The following is a 17,299-nucleotide window of genomic DNA, read 5'->3' as shown; positions in this document are numbered from 1 at the left end:
TAATGCTGTTTTTGTTTTCTACTACTATTGCCTGCTATTCCCAATGAAGTGTTGATTGTGATTTTGACCACAAATATGTTTTGTTCCTGGTCCTATTAGCCAAAAAAGTGTGGTTTACTGCATGTATGTACGTGAGGTTGTTTTGATTATACTAAATTCACTTTAGAAAACCCACATTCTGCCACTGCAGCGCTACAGGACAATGAGAAAAGAATTTCCAATGAGAACACTATTTTAAAAGCAAACCACTGGGCCCCTTCCCTTTAAATGAATTTTAAGGCACACTACCCTTTCTTCTGAATTTGATTATTACATCTGAATACTGCCTTCCACAGAAGGCCCCTGTCCTTTTCCATCTCAGTCATTACATAAGACAGAGTAAATTTCAAGTTGTACATTTCCAATTCACACCAAGGTTACGCTTTTTTAAATCATTAGTTTACTGCATTGAGAAAAACATTAGGTGCTGGTTTTTTTATTATTTATTTAGTGGTGAATGTGGCTAGCACATGCCCAATGGCAGCTTGAAGCTTATCTTCCTGATTCTTGGTACCTCTATGGACATGGGAATATTTTCCATTTCATGTCTGCCAGTCTGAGCCTCTAGCTTTCCAGACAGAGGGGCAAGGCAGAGGGGCTTCATATTTGATCAGTTCAAGTTATAACAGAGCATTGTCAATTTCTGGCAGAGTCTCAGTTAATATGACTGGCTTCTAGGAAAGACAGGCTTAAGTGTCAAGTGGTGAATATGCCTACCAAACACAATGAGTCCTGAATTCCTTTGCATGACTTTCATTCCTAATTTAGTTTACTCAGCCTCCTCCAAACAGGTGACAGTTGGGCATCTAACATGCTGTCCATGTCTTTTACAAGCTGAAACATTAGCATAAATAACAGACAAACTAGCAAAAGCCTGATGCTCTTTCATCCTGTCTGAAATGAACCTGAAATGAACTGGCTTTAAATCTAGAGTATGGAACCCCTCTAAATTCCAGACATAAAGACAGTCAGGAGATACCCTCCTGGCATCAACCCTAATCCTAATCTGGCAGTTTTTACCATATTTGATAAAGATGGTTTATCATTCCCTGTTTCACAGCTTTGCTCTCTCCTCAGGCACATCCCAGCCAACAGTTTAGTACTTCCCAGTAATTTTACCAGGATTTTTGTAACACAGGATACATTTAAACTATGTGTACCTGGGGACTACATGGAGATTTCAGTAAGATTAAACTCTTGTCAGCTAAATTTAAACGCACTCTTTGTCTTCAGTGCCTGAAGTCCTGTGCTAGTAACACAAAGAATGAGGCTGTCCCCTCTTTTTCAGCGGAAGCAAATCAGCTTATCACTAATAAAAAGCCCTTCACTGCTCCTTAAAGTAGAGACTAATAACGGTGAGTCAGATATATTCTTGTGTTAGCATTTGTACAATTTAAGAAACCCTCCCAGCTGATTGAAAAGTGAAATGGCGTTTCTCCAACCACTTAATCTCAGTGTAACAGCATCTGTGGCTACAACCCATGGTTTAATCTCCGGTTACAGTACGGCCAGTTAATATGGCTTTGAATAAATGACTGCGTTTCTATAATATCAAACTTGCAGCCAAAAAATGAGGGGAGTTTTCTTTCTTTTCTTTTCTTTTTTTTTTTTTTTTAAGTTAGAAAAAAAAGCAAAAAAAGCCCAAAGGTGTGGCTGTCAGCAGTGCTTGACCTGGTAGACAATTTCTTGATAATTTTTTTCCCCACGTTTCAGAGAGACAGGAAAAGGAACGTCTTGTCATGTTTTATATTTTAATATAACGTCACAAGCATCTGATAGCTCATTCACGCATAACGTCAAGATCTGTTCTACAAGATCTTACTGCGACTTACAAGACAATTACTCTCCTTGGAAAGCTGCCAGTGTGTTCTGCACATTACATAAAACATTAAATCTTTCTGACACAGGTTCTACGATTATTTCAAGGGTTTTCACTGTTTCTGCTACACATGCCTCTGCCTGAACTGTACTTACTTCTCAACATATTCTTCTAATCATCTATTCTACACTTTCTTGACCCACAGGCTTTGATACAATTGTGTGCTGATAGAGAAATTGAGTTTTTTATTGCAGAATTCCCAGCAGGAGAAGCTGATGGAGTCCAGATACATATACTTTTAAATCCTATTTTAACCAAGACTGCATATGTAGTTTAAAACCAGATGTGTTTAAAATTGTGCAAATCAAAGACTGACTTGCAAGTTTACTGGGGTTGACAAGGTCAACCAGTGTAGGTTAGTATTTTGCATCGTTGTTAGTATTTTTCACTGTTGCCAACTTTTGCAATTTTGCTTGAATCTGTTGATATTTAGTATTTACTATAAAATGCTGGAACCAAGAGCCTTCATGAAGTTCTGAACTTTAATCCTACAACAAAGTTTCCAAACCGTACCTATGTACCAAAAAAAAGAGAATGAGACCCAAGTACGTAATTATAAATGCAAAACACCCAGAAAAATGAATAAAAAGGAATTAAAGCATTCTTTTAAAAAAAGTTTTCGTAATTTAAAAACAAGCTTTGGTGTGCAGCGGTGCTAAATTTTTGAGGGTTTCCCACTTCCACTTACTCTGTTTGGATATGAGTAGCTTGGGAGGCCTCCTCCCTCTCTCCTTTCAAAAGGCCACATAAAATGTTGTCTTCAAGCCATCAACTTACAACCTACTTGCATACTTTCATTGCATACTTTGTCGCTTTTCTAGTGGAGACAAGTGCTTTGAACAGAAAACGTGTTACAGCTGACCAGCTTTATTTACTTTCATGAAATCGTTTCAAACTCCTCTGTTGATTAAGCGTGTCAGAGTTCACGATTCCCCATGCGGGATTACCACAAAATGCCGCTTTCTTGGCAAGGCTAACGCCGAGCCACCTAGCCCAGCTGAAAACACAACCCCAAGTCTCTCTTCTCCCTACAGTTGCAGACAGCTGATCAAAGCTCCAGCAAACAACACGTCCAAACTTCTCCCCGTTCCCACAGTCTTCTTTCAAAGCCGTATTTGCAGTGCTGACATCACCGGGCCCAGCCGCCCCCACGGCTGCTCCGCTCCTTCCCCCCTGCCCGGCCGCTACCAGCTCCCTCTGCCCAGGGCCGAGAGCTCCTCGTCGCCGCTCCCGGTGCCGACCCCACGTCTCCGGTCCTGGCCTGGAGGGACACACGACGCCCGCTGTTCCCGGGCTCAGAGTGTGTGTGTGTGGGGGGCACCCGGGCCCGGCCCGCTCTCGGGAGGCGCAGGGAGCCGCTGCTCTGCCCCTGGCACCGTGACGCCCTGTGCTCCCACCCGTGACCTCGGGGACCGGCCCCGTGCCGGGGCCTGCCGGAGCCCCCGCGGGTACTAACCTGACCAGGTCGGTCATACAGGATCCCACAACCACCACCTCAGCGGCCATGGCGCCGGGGGAACAGGTTATCCCCAGGGCCCGCTGCCCGGGCCTTGGACCCTGGACCCGGCCTTCGCGCCAGGCCCCGCCACCGCCGCGGCTTCACCCGTTGCCATGGGCGACGGGTGGGGGAGCGGCCGGCCCGCAGGGACCTTCGGCCTGGAGGGGTGCCCATGGCGAACGCCTGCTGGCGAGGCCGCCCCCCTCCTCTCCCTCCTTTCTCCCTCGCCCCACTCCGGCTGCAACGGACCCTCAGCCCCACTCCTGCACGGCGGGACAGTCCGCACAGGCACTGCGGCAGCCGCCAATAGCGGGCCCGGTGAAGACCCCTCCGGCCCGAGGAGCGGCAGTGGCGGGGAGGGGGGCGGAGGCGCGCACGCCGCGCGGAGGGGCGGGAGCGCCGGGAGCGCGCACGCCCGGCGCGGGTGGACGGGACGGGCGCGTATCCGCAGCCGTTGCTAAGCGGTTGCTTTCCGGCCGCCGTAGGTATGGCGGGGCCCGGGCAGGGCCGGGGACGGGCGGGCGGGAGCAGCGCCCCTGCCGGCCCCGGGGGAGCGGCGCGGCGGGCGGCAGGCCAGGCACGCAGGCGGGCTGGCTTGCTTGCTTGCTTCTGCCCCGGCGCCCGCCTCCTCCGCCAGCCCCGGGGCGGCTGCAGGCCGGTTCTTAAGGAACTGGCCAGGAGGCGGCCCGGGGTCACGGCTGGCCGAAGACTGGTTCTCTCTCGGGCGCCGCCGCCGTGCCGGGATGGAGCGGGGCTGCACGCAGCGGCTCCGGTGGTGGGCCCGCCGCCTCCGCACGGGGCGTCGGTGGGGCGGTGAGGCGGTGGCCGCGCCCGGGTGGAGCGGAGGAGCGCGGCTGGCAGGGTCAGCCCGGTGCGCGGCCTCTGTGCCAGGGCTGAGGGAGCCTGGGGTTACCCCGGGCTCTGCAGACCCGCGGTGCTGCTCCCATCGCGGGCTGCCAGGCGGGGCTGCCTTCGGCCACGGCGGGAGGAGGCGAAGGTGGTCGTGAGTTCCCTGGTTTCCCTACACCCAGACACCCGTTGCACCCTCGAAGTGAAAAGCGTAGGCCCCGCTTGTCGGCAGCCGAGCGAGAGGGTTAGTCTGGAAAGGTTCCCTCGCTCTTCAAGGCCTCCATCACAATATTCACCTTTTCCTTGCTTCACTTAATGCCCACAGTGCTGTTACCTGTGGTGGGGAGCAAAGTGTCTTGCATCTGGACGCTCTCTGGTGCCCAAAGCAGTGCCTGGGATTTCAGGGTCACTGTGAAGCATACGGTACATTTGCCCGAATGCAAAGGATTCACTCTTAGTTTGTTTACTTCTTTCAGATGTTTTGTTTTCAGAGGGAAACAGTCTAGTGAATTTTGTTTTCGTTTACTCCCTTGAGTTTGTTTGTGTTCTGTTTCAAGTGCTGTGGGAAAATTAAGCTGGGAAAAAGAAGTGACAACTGAAACTTACGAAAGCAGTCCTAATTGCGTTAGAGTTTGTAAAGACCTCTGTTTACAAAATAAATTGGTGAGTTTAATTGGTAGTGACCCTGTATATCTGGCTTGTTATGTAGAAGGTATTGTGGATCTTAAAGAAATGATGCAATAAAACTAGGAAAAATGCCTAGCGGTCATTGGCATCTTGTTTTGACAATATCCGCGTATTTTAGTAACAAAATGATAAGGAATCTCATCCTGCAGTTCATTTTGGAAGGTGCAGCTGTTGATCAGATCATCAGCTTGGATCACCATGTGTATCTCGTTAAGGCCTCGCAATTCTGTCTTCCTAACAGTGTCATTATCCCCTTAAGGTGTCATGATCAGAACTGATTCTGAGAGGCCTGTGTATACCTTTAAGATTGCTAGGCGGATAGCTTAGTTTTCGGCATGTTTTTAATGATTAGGAAGTTCTTGCTTTCTTCAGTCTAGCTGCCTCGCAGTTCCCAGCTGTGGAGCCAGCAGACTGAAACATGTGCTCTGTTTTAGCCGCTCTTGTGCAAAGAAGTTCTTTAGTGAGGCACTGTCACAGGGTGCCCATAGAAGCTGTGGCTGCCCCATCCCTGGCAGTGCTCAAGGCCACATTGGATGTGGCTTGGAGCAACCTGGCCTAGGAAAGGTTTCCTAGGGGTTGGAGCTAGATGAGCTTTAAGGTCCTTTCCACCCAAAACCATTCCATGATTAGTTTAAACTCATGTTTTATTAGTGGTTCAATCTAAGCCATTGGATTTTGTGCTGAAGGAGGCTTGTGGTCTCTCAGTTCCTCTGGGGAAAAATAAAGGTGAGCAGGCAGTAATTTTTGGTAGAAAAGTAACAAACAGGAGGTAGCATTTTAAATTGCTATGGATGTTTGCTAAGTGAACTTAAGTAGTTGCCTCTTGTCAATTGCAGCAAATCAAATGTGTGGAGAGTGTGTTATGTGTTAGGACATGGATATTTAATCTTAAGCTTTTTGTCTACCATAAAATGTAAGAACCAGAGTATTAAAGATAATTGCCAGTTTTAGGAAGTCTTAATTTATTAGTCTTTTTGTTTGCCTTAGAGTATCTGGCCTTTGCTTTATTCAGATACATTCCAACTAGCTAGGATAAATACTCTTTTCTTGAACATTGCTTCACACTCCTTCAGTCGGAATGACTTTCATGAGAACAAAATGTGTAACTTTAATGTTGCTACCAGTTCCAGGGAGTTACCAGTTTGTGGAATATCCCTTAGTTACCAACTAATACTTGTAAACCGAGTGTTAGAAACAACAGCAAATTGCAACTGTTGCCATGAGTTGTTCACACTCTCTTTATAGAACACTTATTAGTACAGCAGCCCATATGGGGCATTTTGGAAGGAAGTAAATACAGTATGTATTGGTGGTTTTCAATTAAGTGGATGTTTCTAAAAAATATCTTTTAATGGTCAGAATTTAAGTATGAGCTCCTCTAACCCACTTGTCAGTGGCATGTTTATGTTACCTTGACTCATTTATGGCTTTGTTTTCTCAAACTATCAAGTTCAGTTAATTTTCTGTTGACACTCTCTGCCTAAGAATATGCTCGAGTATGATAACTTAGCATTTTAACAGGTTACCCTTCTTTTCTCCCATTTCTCTTACCACAGTCTGCTGTCCACATGCTATAGCCTTTTGGAGGTACAATGAGTTAAAATGTGTGCATGTTCAGTTTCTGCGTTTCAGCTAAGAGGTAGCAGGTTCTTGAAGTGTGCTAACTTAGTGGACTAACTGATACAGCATAAGGTCACACAATTGCAAGCACTTCTTTAAAAAGGCATGCTTAAAATGTGGACACATCAGCTTCCTGATCTGTTTTGTGAATGAAGATGCCTTTCAAAGAGTGTGGCGATACCACAGAAAGAAAAGCAGTGTTAGCTTTTAAAAGGCATTGTGAAATGCTGTAAATAGCTACCTAATGGAAGTAATGTGAAAGCAATACTGATTAAGGTTAGACAAGTGGTATTAGAAATTACAAATGAGAATACGAAGAGACAATCAAACCCTTGCTCCCATTGCAGTCGGTAATGTGAGTGCCATTGATTTTGGTGGAAGCAGAACAGATGTGGCTTGTCAATTACAGGCTCCTGGTGGAAACACTCATGAGAAGGCACAGGCTGTGAAGTGTCAGAGTGGCCATCAGTTTTATTGCTTTCTTGTAGGGATAGGGTCTTAATTAAAGGAGCCTAGGACATATGTCTGTTTTTATCTTGATGTTGAAAAAATGGGCTTAATTGAATGTTGCAGAGGTAGGAGGAAAAGAATTAGCCGTGTTTATTTTTTTCTTTATAAAGCTGTGCACACTTTGGTTACTCTACATTCCTAATCCTTTGCATGCATAGATTTTTTTCTGTCCATGTTTGCAGAGTGCATGTGATTTTACATCAAATAAGTAGGATATTTTCTGATTTTATTTCCCCCTTACCATCCTTGTGCAGCTCAAGACAAAAGGAAAGAGGAACATACTAAGATGTCACCTGAAGTAGCCTTGAACAGAATTTCTCCAGCACTCTCACCCTTTATTTCCAGTGTGGTCAGAAATGGAAAAGTAGGACTGGATGCTACCAATTGTTTACGGATCACAGACTTGAAGTCTGGGTAAGTGATCCTCATCCGAAAAGGATATCCAGCCCATTACAGTTGTCTTTCTAGGACTGAATTTTATGAGGTTCATGTGTGTTTAAGCATTTCCAGTCTATCTGGAGCTGACATACTAGCTACATTATTTTTTGTCTTACTACTGTTTCATAGTTTAGGAAACTTAATTTGTCATATTGTTGGCAATAATACTCTTGTTAAAACACTTCCATTGCTGCCACTTGATAGTGCCGGTTTTCCGAAGCAAGATAAACACTTTTTCTTGTTGTTTATCACTTGCTTACTCGATCTTTTCTGTGAATTAAAAACTTGAGGATAAATTTGTGTGACTTTGCCTTTAATCAGGAATATGCTAAATAAGAAAAAAATGCTTGTGACTCCCTCAAGATCAGTACATCAAGTGGCTAAGGGCCAAGTGCTTGAAATGGGTCAAGCTACTCCTTAATTTTAATTTTGGGAGGGTTCACGATGGTTTTCATATAGCAATAAAGCGTGGGATCCACATGTACAAAGGCACTTTGGTGTGTAACCTCTGTGAATAATACATGGGGAAAGTGAAGTGCTTACAGTTTACTTTAGGTATTGGGCAGAGAGGGGAGGCAGCTAAGGTCACTGATAAAAGAATACTTGAAATGGGGTGTGTTGGAAACAGCATTGTTCTTTTAGAGTTAGGCATCTAATGGCATCCCTGATTCAGGTGTTTAATACTGGAGTGCAGAGCCTGAAACTGGCTTATCTTAAGGTGTCTAAATCATGGCTTGTGCACAAACTGCTGCTTTGTGTGTAATTTTGAATGGTAGTGTAACCCATCTTGAGAACCACCAGAAATCACTGTTGTTTAAAATTTAGTTCTGCTGAAAACTTTGTTTAATATGCTTCTGTAAGGCTGCATGTTTCTGGTAGTTACAGTGCCTTTTCAGGAAGGAGGTGTGAATTCTAGGGTTAGTTTGAAAGAAACCGTTTCTTCTCTGTAAAACCCTGTGACAGATTTACTTAGTCTGAGAAGCTATAACTTTGTTGCTAGTGATGTCTGGTTTGCCATTTAGGCTTGCAAATTATCTGAGATAGGCTGAATGTCTATGCATCAGCTGCTGTCATTTCATGCTAGACCTTGCTTTCTCTTGAAGTAAGCTCCCATCTCAGCCTTCCTAGAAGACATCTTACGTTTCTCCTATTTAATCTGAGAATGCAAAATATGATAGAGAAAAAACACAGTAGTCTGGTGGTAAAGGTATCAGCTTGTTGGGAGGCAGATAAGGGTTTTTCTCTGTGCCCAATGAAAGCTTATGCTGCCTGTCTTTAAAAGGACAGATTAAAATAATATGAAGTGGTGTTTTCCTGCTGACTCTTTTCAGAGGTATTTAGAATGAAGTGTCTGAAGTTTTCAGCCAGTGATCTTACCAAGATGATCTTGAATTTACTTTGATAAATCCTGAATGTTTCCAGGGGTTTATTCTTTGAAAAACTAAAACCTGCACTAGGAGCACCTGTTACCAAACCCAAGGATTCACATTGTGTATTAACTGCGTTGAGCATGGTGTCTACAAGGCAAATACAACACCTGACAGAGATTGGACTGTATATTGCTAAGGGCATAGGCTCAGCTAGATGCAAGTGCTAGCAATTTATTTATTTATTTGTTTATTCTTGTTCTGGAACATAAAGAATGAGGTTCATTTCTATGTTGAGGTTTTTTTTTATGGCTTGAGGTTATTAGGAGCTGGAGTTGAGATAACTAAGAGTCTGCATTTAGTTGAGAATTATTTTTTAAGGTGATTTTTGGTGGAGGGGGTACAAGTAAGTTTCTTAAAAGCTGTATTGTAAATGGGATTTATTAGCAATTGCTTGAAACTTGTTTAAAACGTGTCATGCATGTGTTTTTTTTTTTTTAGAAAAGGTGGGGTTTTTTTGTCTTACAAATAAATAATTGCTACTTTATAGTAGGAAAACTCTGGCTTTACACATTGGTGTGTAAATACAAAGTTCCTTGTCGTTTATGCTTTATAGGGAAACAGCGTAAAATCATTCAACGTAAGACAGATGGAATTGCAGAGGAGTCCCTTCCATAACTCAAGATCTCATTCATTGGTCTTTAACCTTTGATATAGGAGCCTTTGGGACTCCACAGACTGTTTTTGAGAGGCTTATATCAGTTGATAAATAAAAAAATCTTCAACCCACGATATTGTCAGGAGATGCGAATTTGTTGCTGCCTCTTAAGGAAGAGAGTCCAAAAATTGATTGAAAACCATTGCTCTGCTCACCTCCCTACCCTTATATTTCAGGACTATTCAAACACTGGTATACAGAAGAAATGGCAGGCAGAGGTAAATGCAGGTGATAGCCACATGAAGAAACAGAAGTATAAGCACGCAGAGCTTGGACATAAGCAAGAGGAAAATGAGAACCTTTGCTAGAGAAATAGAGATGAGGTTCAGGACATTAATTGCAAAACTCCCTTCAGTTTCAATGGAGCAGAATCAGGCTTTAAACAGTGGAACAGGAAGGCAAGGAAGAGGTACTAGATGAATGATGTTAAATAAAAAAATACTTCTTGATTGCAAATGAATACGACCATTTATAAGAAGTATGAGTTCAGAAACTTTGCTTTCGAGTAGTGTTTGCACCATTATTGACACATGAAGAGGGCTGTAAACACATCTCTTCCATAGTCTGTAGATTTTTATTACAAAATATGTATTTTTTACGCTATAACTGGTGTGTTGTGTGGAAGATTTTTGAAGTCTAAAATAAATGTTACTATATTTAAAGTAATCATCTTAATAACTGTTAACTCCAATAATGGAAGCATCTGGAAGATTCGGGGACAAGGGGAGGAGCTGCATGGCTGCTCCACTGTCACGTACCACACTGTAGTTCTGATAGAAAGTTAGGGGTTGCTGTAGTTACGCCACTTCCCTGAGGAACTGGTGCTTTACAGTTATAAGAACACAAAGTGTACAAACTGAAGATCCATCCATTCTAATTTCTTAGGATTTCAAAATGAGCTGCGACTTAAAAGTGAATAATGGTAACATATTAAATACAGTGGTATCTCTAAGGCCTTGCCCGTTCAGAGCCATTGTTTTGACATTCTCAGCTTGAAAGTGGAAAGAATTTCCCTTTCATCAATGTAAGATCAAGTTCCAGGTTTATTAGTCATGTTGGTTTTGATTTGTAAATAGCAAACATGTTAAGCCTTTAATTATTTGAAAAGTCAATCCATATGTCAGATGGTTTTAGTAAGGAACTTATTTTGCACTTATTTGAACTTATTGCTAAGATTGACTACTTAGGTTTGTTGTGTTTTATGAACTGTATTAAAGAGCTGATGTTAGATTAGAAGTATGAAGTATGATATGTTAATTTGCTTTGCTTGGTAGTGTAGGAGGGAAATATGTCATAGTAAAGAAATCCTATTGTTTTGCAGTCTTTGAGTATGTAAATGTTTTGTAATGATATGTTATGGTTCCATAATGTCTGTGTGTTTTACAAACTTATTAGACAGTACCAGTCTCATCAGACACTTAAATACATTTACATCTATGAGCAGGACCTTCAGGAACAAGTCCTGTTTATAGAAATTATATGGCCGCTGCTGGTGTAGAGCGAGTTAGGGTTGGGGTTCAACCTAACCCTAAACCTGGGTACCCCTGAACTGAGCTCAGCAATATGGCATGACAGAAAGAAGGAAAATCTTCAATGGAAATAGTAATAAAAAGTTAGGTGGCTAATTCTGCAGTGCTGTTACCTTCTTGTGAAATGGGCTCCAGAGTGAACAAACCAGAACCTGAGTGTTGGGTCACATCTAAAATACAGCACCGTTAGCAGCATTGATTCTGGTGATAAGAAAACCCTGGCGGCATCTCTGTTTCATTAATAAAAGACATTCTTTGAGATGACAGAGTGGATCAAAGCATTTTTAACTCCTGCATAGGTTATTACCCCGTTCTAGACTCAAAGAAAATACTGCTGCCAGTTGACTCAATGCCATGTATTGTATCATTCAGTAAATCTCAAGTGGTGTCTCTCTGAAATAATGACCCATCTTAATTAGGTATTAAAATCTACTCATAACCAGCTGAATTGTGGCTAAGCCATTTTTCTTAGCATTTATGCATATAATCATGGGAAAGATGTTGAAGTGATTATTAGGTAGATTTAGAAATAGAGGACATTTTCCTGTGTGAAGGGTGTTTAATTATTGTATAATGTAGAATCCAATTATTTAAGAGGCTGCTGCTTTTCCTATGGTGTATTACAATAATGAAAAACATATTTGTGGTGGTCATTGCCTTTGAGAGCTCTTTTTTTTTTTTTTTATTGGTGGGGGGTGTTTGGTTTTCTTTTTCTTTTCCCTTACAGCTGCTCATCAGGGCCCATGCTTGATCCCCAAATTATGCTGCAAGCCTATTCTTACTCAACAAACTTTGCTTTGTTTTTTAAATGACTTTGATGTGTTGCACCAGCCAGAATTTCAAAATGAATACAGTGATTTAAAGCTGCATATATTAAGATTCTAATCTTTTTTTTTTTAAGATACCACTCATAGAAAGATTTTAAATTTCATACTTGTGTGGTTCTACTTTTTCCATATTTATGAGGAGATTAATTGTGGAATTTTGATGTAACTGGTTTGTAGTAAACCGTGTTGGTATTCTGTTCTTTGCTCTTGTCTGATTTGCTATTGATTTCTGCATGTTTACTTGATATTGAGCTGTGTTTACAATCAGTGTGTTCCTAACAGAAATCTATGTGAAGAGTGGTCAAAAGAATCTAGTAGATTCTGAAGTAATGTTTAACATACAAATATATTATCAAGCTGTAATAAGCTATTTATAACTTTATTGCCCTGTTTCCTAGTGAGCAGTGATGATTTACTTTTTTGTGTTATCAAGTAGACTGCAATATGGTTTGGTATTTCCCTTTCTTTTGGGCATTTCCCTTTTTAAAGTAAATATGCATTTTATGTGCGTATTTCATGAAATCATATTGTTTTTGACTATGAAATACTATTACAATACTGTAGTGGTTATTTAAAGCTTCTGCTTGATCTTTTGATTAATTTAAACTGAAAGAGTCAACTTCAGTTACTTGGTAAAAGTTCACATTCCATCAGTCACATTGGTATTTATAGAGGGGTTTTTAACGTGCATTCTGTTTATGTATGAAGTTTAATGAGTCTGACTCTTCTGAACACAATTCCTATGAAAAGCTGTTTTAAAACCTGATAATGTTCTGAGTATAATGTATACTTGAGAGGATTGGCAATTTCTAGGTGAGGTATGGTCTTACGAGTCCTTTATTGTTATATTGGATAAGTCATAAACTGTTACTTTTGCACAGAGTAGGTAATTTCTGATAACAAATACATTTCTTCACTACAAAGAATTTTATTACTTGATGTTAAGCAAAATTTAACAGGCCGAAGTTCTGATGGGACCATGTTGAGAGAGTTATCACTGTGGAGGAGCGCTTGGAACTTCAAACAGCAATTTTTCTGTGCTGGGCCAAAAAAGGCAATCCCCAGGACTGCTCTTTCCTGCATTTACTTCTGAATGTTGAGAAAACAAAGACAAATGTCTGTCTGATAAAGATCTAAGCGTTATATGCATACATTTCATAATGGTTTTGTAAATACTCTTCACAGAGTTTAGCTTTTTTTTAATATTAATTTTAAACAAGGTGCTTGATGTTGTTGAGGAAGGAGGTGTGTTTTCAGTTTCAAGTGCTATGAGTAAAGAAATTATTCTAAATAGTAAAAGTAGTATTAGATAATTGTGGTAATTTGGGCTCTAGTTTGAAAGATTACATAGGTTTTCCTAAAATTTGTTCAATTTAAATACTGCATGGTATGTATTTGCTGGTATTTTTAGTCTGGGACAATGAGAGATGAATGACTTGCCCTTCCTTGACCTTGAAAAAAACTGCATGTAATGTCTACCAGCTTTATGCTTTAATAAAAATAAGAAGAAACTATTTGATGCAGGTGCTGTTTCTTTTCCAGTTTGTTTCACATGATGTAGTACTGATATATGTGTCAAATATGGTTGGAAAGATGTATCTTAGCAAGGTATGTAATTGTACGTTGGTAATTCATTGAACAACTCTTGAAAGCCAGGGCTTGCATTAATACATTGTATGTCTCTGTCCAGCACTTTCTGCGATTGGAACAGATGTTTGTCTAACTTCTTTGCATTGTGCATCATTGCAGGAGAAAAATTCCGAAGACTTTATCTTTTGTTTTAAAGATAGCTAAAAATCTAATCATTTGGTACATAGTCGAATTTCTTTGTAACATTTGTTTAATATGAGCTGGATAGATCTCTTGCATACTATAGATTTTGGATGTACATTACATTTCACAAGAAGCTGAGAAAACTGGCTTTTAATTATTCATTCAGAGAAGAATGTATTCCTGGATAGGTGGTTGGTAAATTCTTCCAGCCTTACCTAGGCAATTATAATTCATGTATGCCTGACGCTCTCATATGCATATACACAAACATGGCTTAACATTAAAAGGATAGTATACACTTGTAATGAAGCAGAAGCAAAAGATTGATTTTTCTTGTTGTTTGTTTTATTCTGTTTGTTGCAGTCATTGTCTGATGAGTTTAGGGGCTTTAAAAGCACAGGAGGTGGTCAGAGGCTCAGTCTTGACAGACCTGTATACAACAGTGATGAAGACAGCTGATTCTGCTATGTTTATATTACAGCCAACAGAAATCAATGGGAATATTTCTGTAAATTGCTTCTGTGAGTCAGTGATAGTAAAAGAAGCAAATTATTAACTTTTGAAAACAGATTCTGTACACAGTCATTCTCTAACTGGGGGAAATAAAAAACTGTGCAGGCCTTTCCTTATGATGTTATTGATTACTTTGTAAACCTGTGTCATTGTCATAAGAGTCTCTTCTGCTGATGCTTAAGCTGATATCTCTCCATTGGTGCCTTTTTAAATGCACCTTTTAAAGTGCTTTGGGATCTCTCAAACCGCTGTTGTGGCTGGTGGAGAAATTTTTCTGACCATTCAAGTAACTTTGTCCAGCGGTGAATTTGTACTATAGGTTTCATATCTTAAATTCAACTGGAAATTGAATAAACACACCATTGCAACGCTTTGCCTGAGCTATTTTAATCTGTTTCTTGAGATACGTAGCTTAGGCATTTACTTGGCACTGCACAATGTAGATGTACCTTGAAGCAGCTATTGTCTAGCAGAAAGTGAGCATCTGAAAAGAATACTTTGGGCTGTATATGTAAGTGAACAGTTTTGTTTGCTCTTGAAATTGATGTTTCATTGAACATAGTGAACTCAATCCTTAGGTAAAGGTAATCCATAGAAAAGTAGAAGTTGTTAAAAGGGAAAAGTCTTGTTTTGTCTTCCCTGAGAGAAGGGAATTGATATTTCTGAGGCAAACCACTCCACAGTGGAGGCCACAGGTTCTTTTCTTTGTAATCTGTGGTATATGGCTGAAAGAACAAAATTAGACCACTGGGATGAGGGTGGTTTGTTTGTTTTGTTTTTTTTTTCTTTGTTTTTTTTACTGTAAGATAAAAAAAAACCCAACCCAATGAGATTGAGTTAATTAAAGAAAACTGCAGAATTCCATTATGGAAAAGAAGCAAAAAAAGCCAAATATAAATCCCTCTAAAACAGTATTTTCCTAAAAACCCAAAACAAAGCCCCAGATCCCTGTGCATCACTGCAGTACTATTTGTAAACTGAAAATGGGACGGAGTACCTGTTGCTCTGGTTTGGATGGTCAGTTCTTTGTTCAATAGAAACACTTGTTGGGATTATTCTTGTTCATAGTTAGGGTTACCAGTGATCTTTCAAAATGTCTCCCACTTTACATTATTTGGGTGAAATAAATGGCTTAGAAAATAAGAGACTTTATGGCTCCTACAGCCAATGTTGGGAGCAATGCTAAATGACTTATGAAAGGTATGTTTATAATAGCTTAGCTTTTGTGACTTGCTGTATGAATATGCTCTTTCTGTGAACACTGAAAGGATCTGAAACTGCAGGTGGTAGACTGTAATTCATTCTTGGTGAAGAATGGTTCTCTTTTAGAGTAATCTAAAAGTAAAAATGTTCCTTATCTGGTGGTTTTCTTTTTCTTTCTTCAGAAATTGAATTCACATTAGAGAACAGCAGAGGTAGAACATGAGAGATTATTAGATTCTAATTCATTACCAAGTAATGCATAATCAAATGGCAGTTGTGAAAATATGAAGCAGAACTTTAAATCTGCCAGGAGGGGAAAGAGATGTAGTAACTCTAAAGGACGCTTCTGCCACTCTCTCATGTGTTCTCTAAAACGTTGCTTATGAGTTTCAAGGATTTGAAGTACAGCTGGGTTTACCTTACAATGAAGTAGTCCCTTTTCCCTTGCTGAATGTGTGATGGAAAGGTAGTTTATGATGCTGCAGATTCACTAAAACTTGGGTGTGCATTGGGTGTTATCCCATTGCAATTGTCTTGTTCCTGTTAGTTTTTTCCAATCGCTCCTTCATTAAAATTTCCGTCTTCTGTTTCTCTTTTGTTACTCTGGGGAGCAAGTGTGCCATGTGTAGTTTGTAAAGAGTTACAGGCAACTACCAGACTGTAAAAGGTCTTGCTTACGAAGGTGATCAGTTTGATTATAAAAGATGTTTGAAAATCATGTTTGTAAAGCATGTTTTGTTGTAAATTTTCTTTTGTCAGTTGGTTGTAATTTGTATCGTAATTAGCTCCCTGAGACCCAATAATAATGAGCTCCCACCCTAAACTATGGGGATTTTACAAGTGGAAGCCTTTGAAATGGACTATTCTTTGGAGATTTTCTTTCAAGTACACCTTAAAGTATATAAGATGTGGTGCTGGTTAGCAACTCTGTCTTAATGCTCCTTTTTGTAGTGGCTCTTTCCAACCTGTCCTATGGTGGCTGGGAAAAGCTCTTCTAAAACCAGCTTTCCTAGGCCTAATGAACAGATAGTTTGTGATGCTAAAAAAAGTATCCCGATCATACAGGTTTTGTACATGCTTTCTTTTAATGTAGATGTTCTCTGAGAATATATATGAAAATACATATGTGTGCATCCTCTGTTTCCCTCCTAGAGACTGGGCTGAATGCCTGCTTCCAGCAGATGTAGCCGTACTTTGGGAAACTGGGGGATACCTGCCACAAGACCAGGGCAGATGTGAAGGAAATTTGTAGTTCTAGAAGCAGGCCTAGAGCTCTCCCCACCTGCAACATGTGCTTTGGCAAGCTCTCACTCATATCATGTAAATCTACACTTTCTGTTAACATTCAGCTACTGTATTTGTTTTACTAATGACACTAGTCGTTGGATGCTTTTGCGCAGTGCTTCTAGTGAAAGCAGGTTGCTGGCAGCTGAATTAATCTTAGTTGTTTGAACTTTACTTTTTAAGAGACTCTACTCTGCCTGTGGGTACAGAAGGGGAAGCGAGGCGTTGTTTTCCTAGGGTATGTGTTCTGCCTAGTGTCCCACCTCTTTTCTGAAAGTTCCAGTTAGTACGATGAGCTTCATACCAGAAAACATAAATATGTGCATAAAGTAAGATCAGCACTGAGAGAAGATGAAGGTTTTGTTTGGAATATAGCTGACATATGTGGAGACACCTTGGAATTTCCCACTTCAGAGCTATTTCTTGAAATGCTGTTACAATTATGGAATATCGTCCACATTAACAGGATTTATAAACGATGTCATCATCAGTATAACAATACCAAAAGTACTCTATATATAGTTTAATTTTCTATTAGGTTTAAAGAAACCATCTAGGTTGCAAA

At 40.7% G+C, this 17,299-nt stretch overlaps 2 protein-coding genes across 3 annotated transcripts in view; one reads left to right on the top strand and one right to left on the bottom strand.

The window, feature by feature from the left end:
* The window catches only part of RBKS (ribokinase), a 71,212-nt gene extending 67,700 nt beyond the window's left edge, over positions 1-3,512 (bottom strand). The window contains exon 1 of the mRNA XM_057397024.1: positions 3,375-3,512. Coding sequence (XP_057253007.1) covers positions 3,375-3,424 — 50 coding nt within the window. The 5' untranslated portion in view covers positions 3,425-3,512. The remainder of the gene's footprint in view (positions 1-3,374) is intronic.
* A 297-nt stretch (positions 3,513-3,809) lies between these two features.
* BABAM2 (BRISC and BRCA1 A complex member 2) overlaps positions 3,810-17,299 on the top strand; it is a 161,634-nt gene continuing 148,144 nt past the window's right edge. Inside the window, exons 1-3 of one of the 2 annotated variants that reach the window (XM_057397022.1) lie at positions 3,810-3,901; positions 4,823-4,928; positions 7,337-7,496. In XM_057397022.1, coding sequence (XP_057253005.1) covers positions 7,369-7,496 — 128 coding nt within the window. In that variant the 5' untranslated portion in view covers positions 3,810-3,901; positions 4,823-4,928; positions 7,337-7,368. The remainder of the gene's footprint in view (positions 3,902-4,822; positions 4,929-7,336; positions 7,497-17,299) is intronic. The other variant, XM_057397023.1, reaches the window with a different exon arrangement.

This window comes from Pezoporus wallicus, unplaced genomic scaffold (assembly GCF_028554395.1).
Source record: "Pezoporus wallicus isolate ANWC-B61680 ecotype Strahan unplaced genomic scaffold, APGP_CSIRO_Pwel_v1 contig_14703, whole genome shotgun sequence".
Taxonomy (NCBI): domain Eukaryota; kingdom Metazoa; phylum Chordata; class Aves; order Psittaciformes; family Psittacidae; genus Pezoporus; species Pezoporus wallicus.
This window is presented reverse-complemented; position numbering and strand designations above follow the sequence as displayed.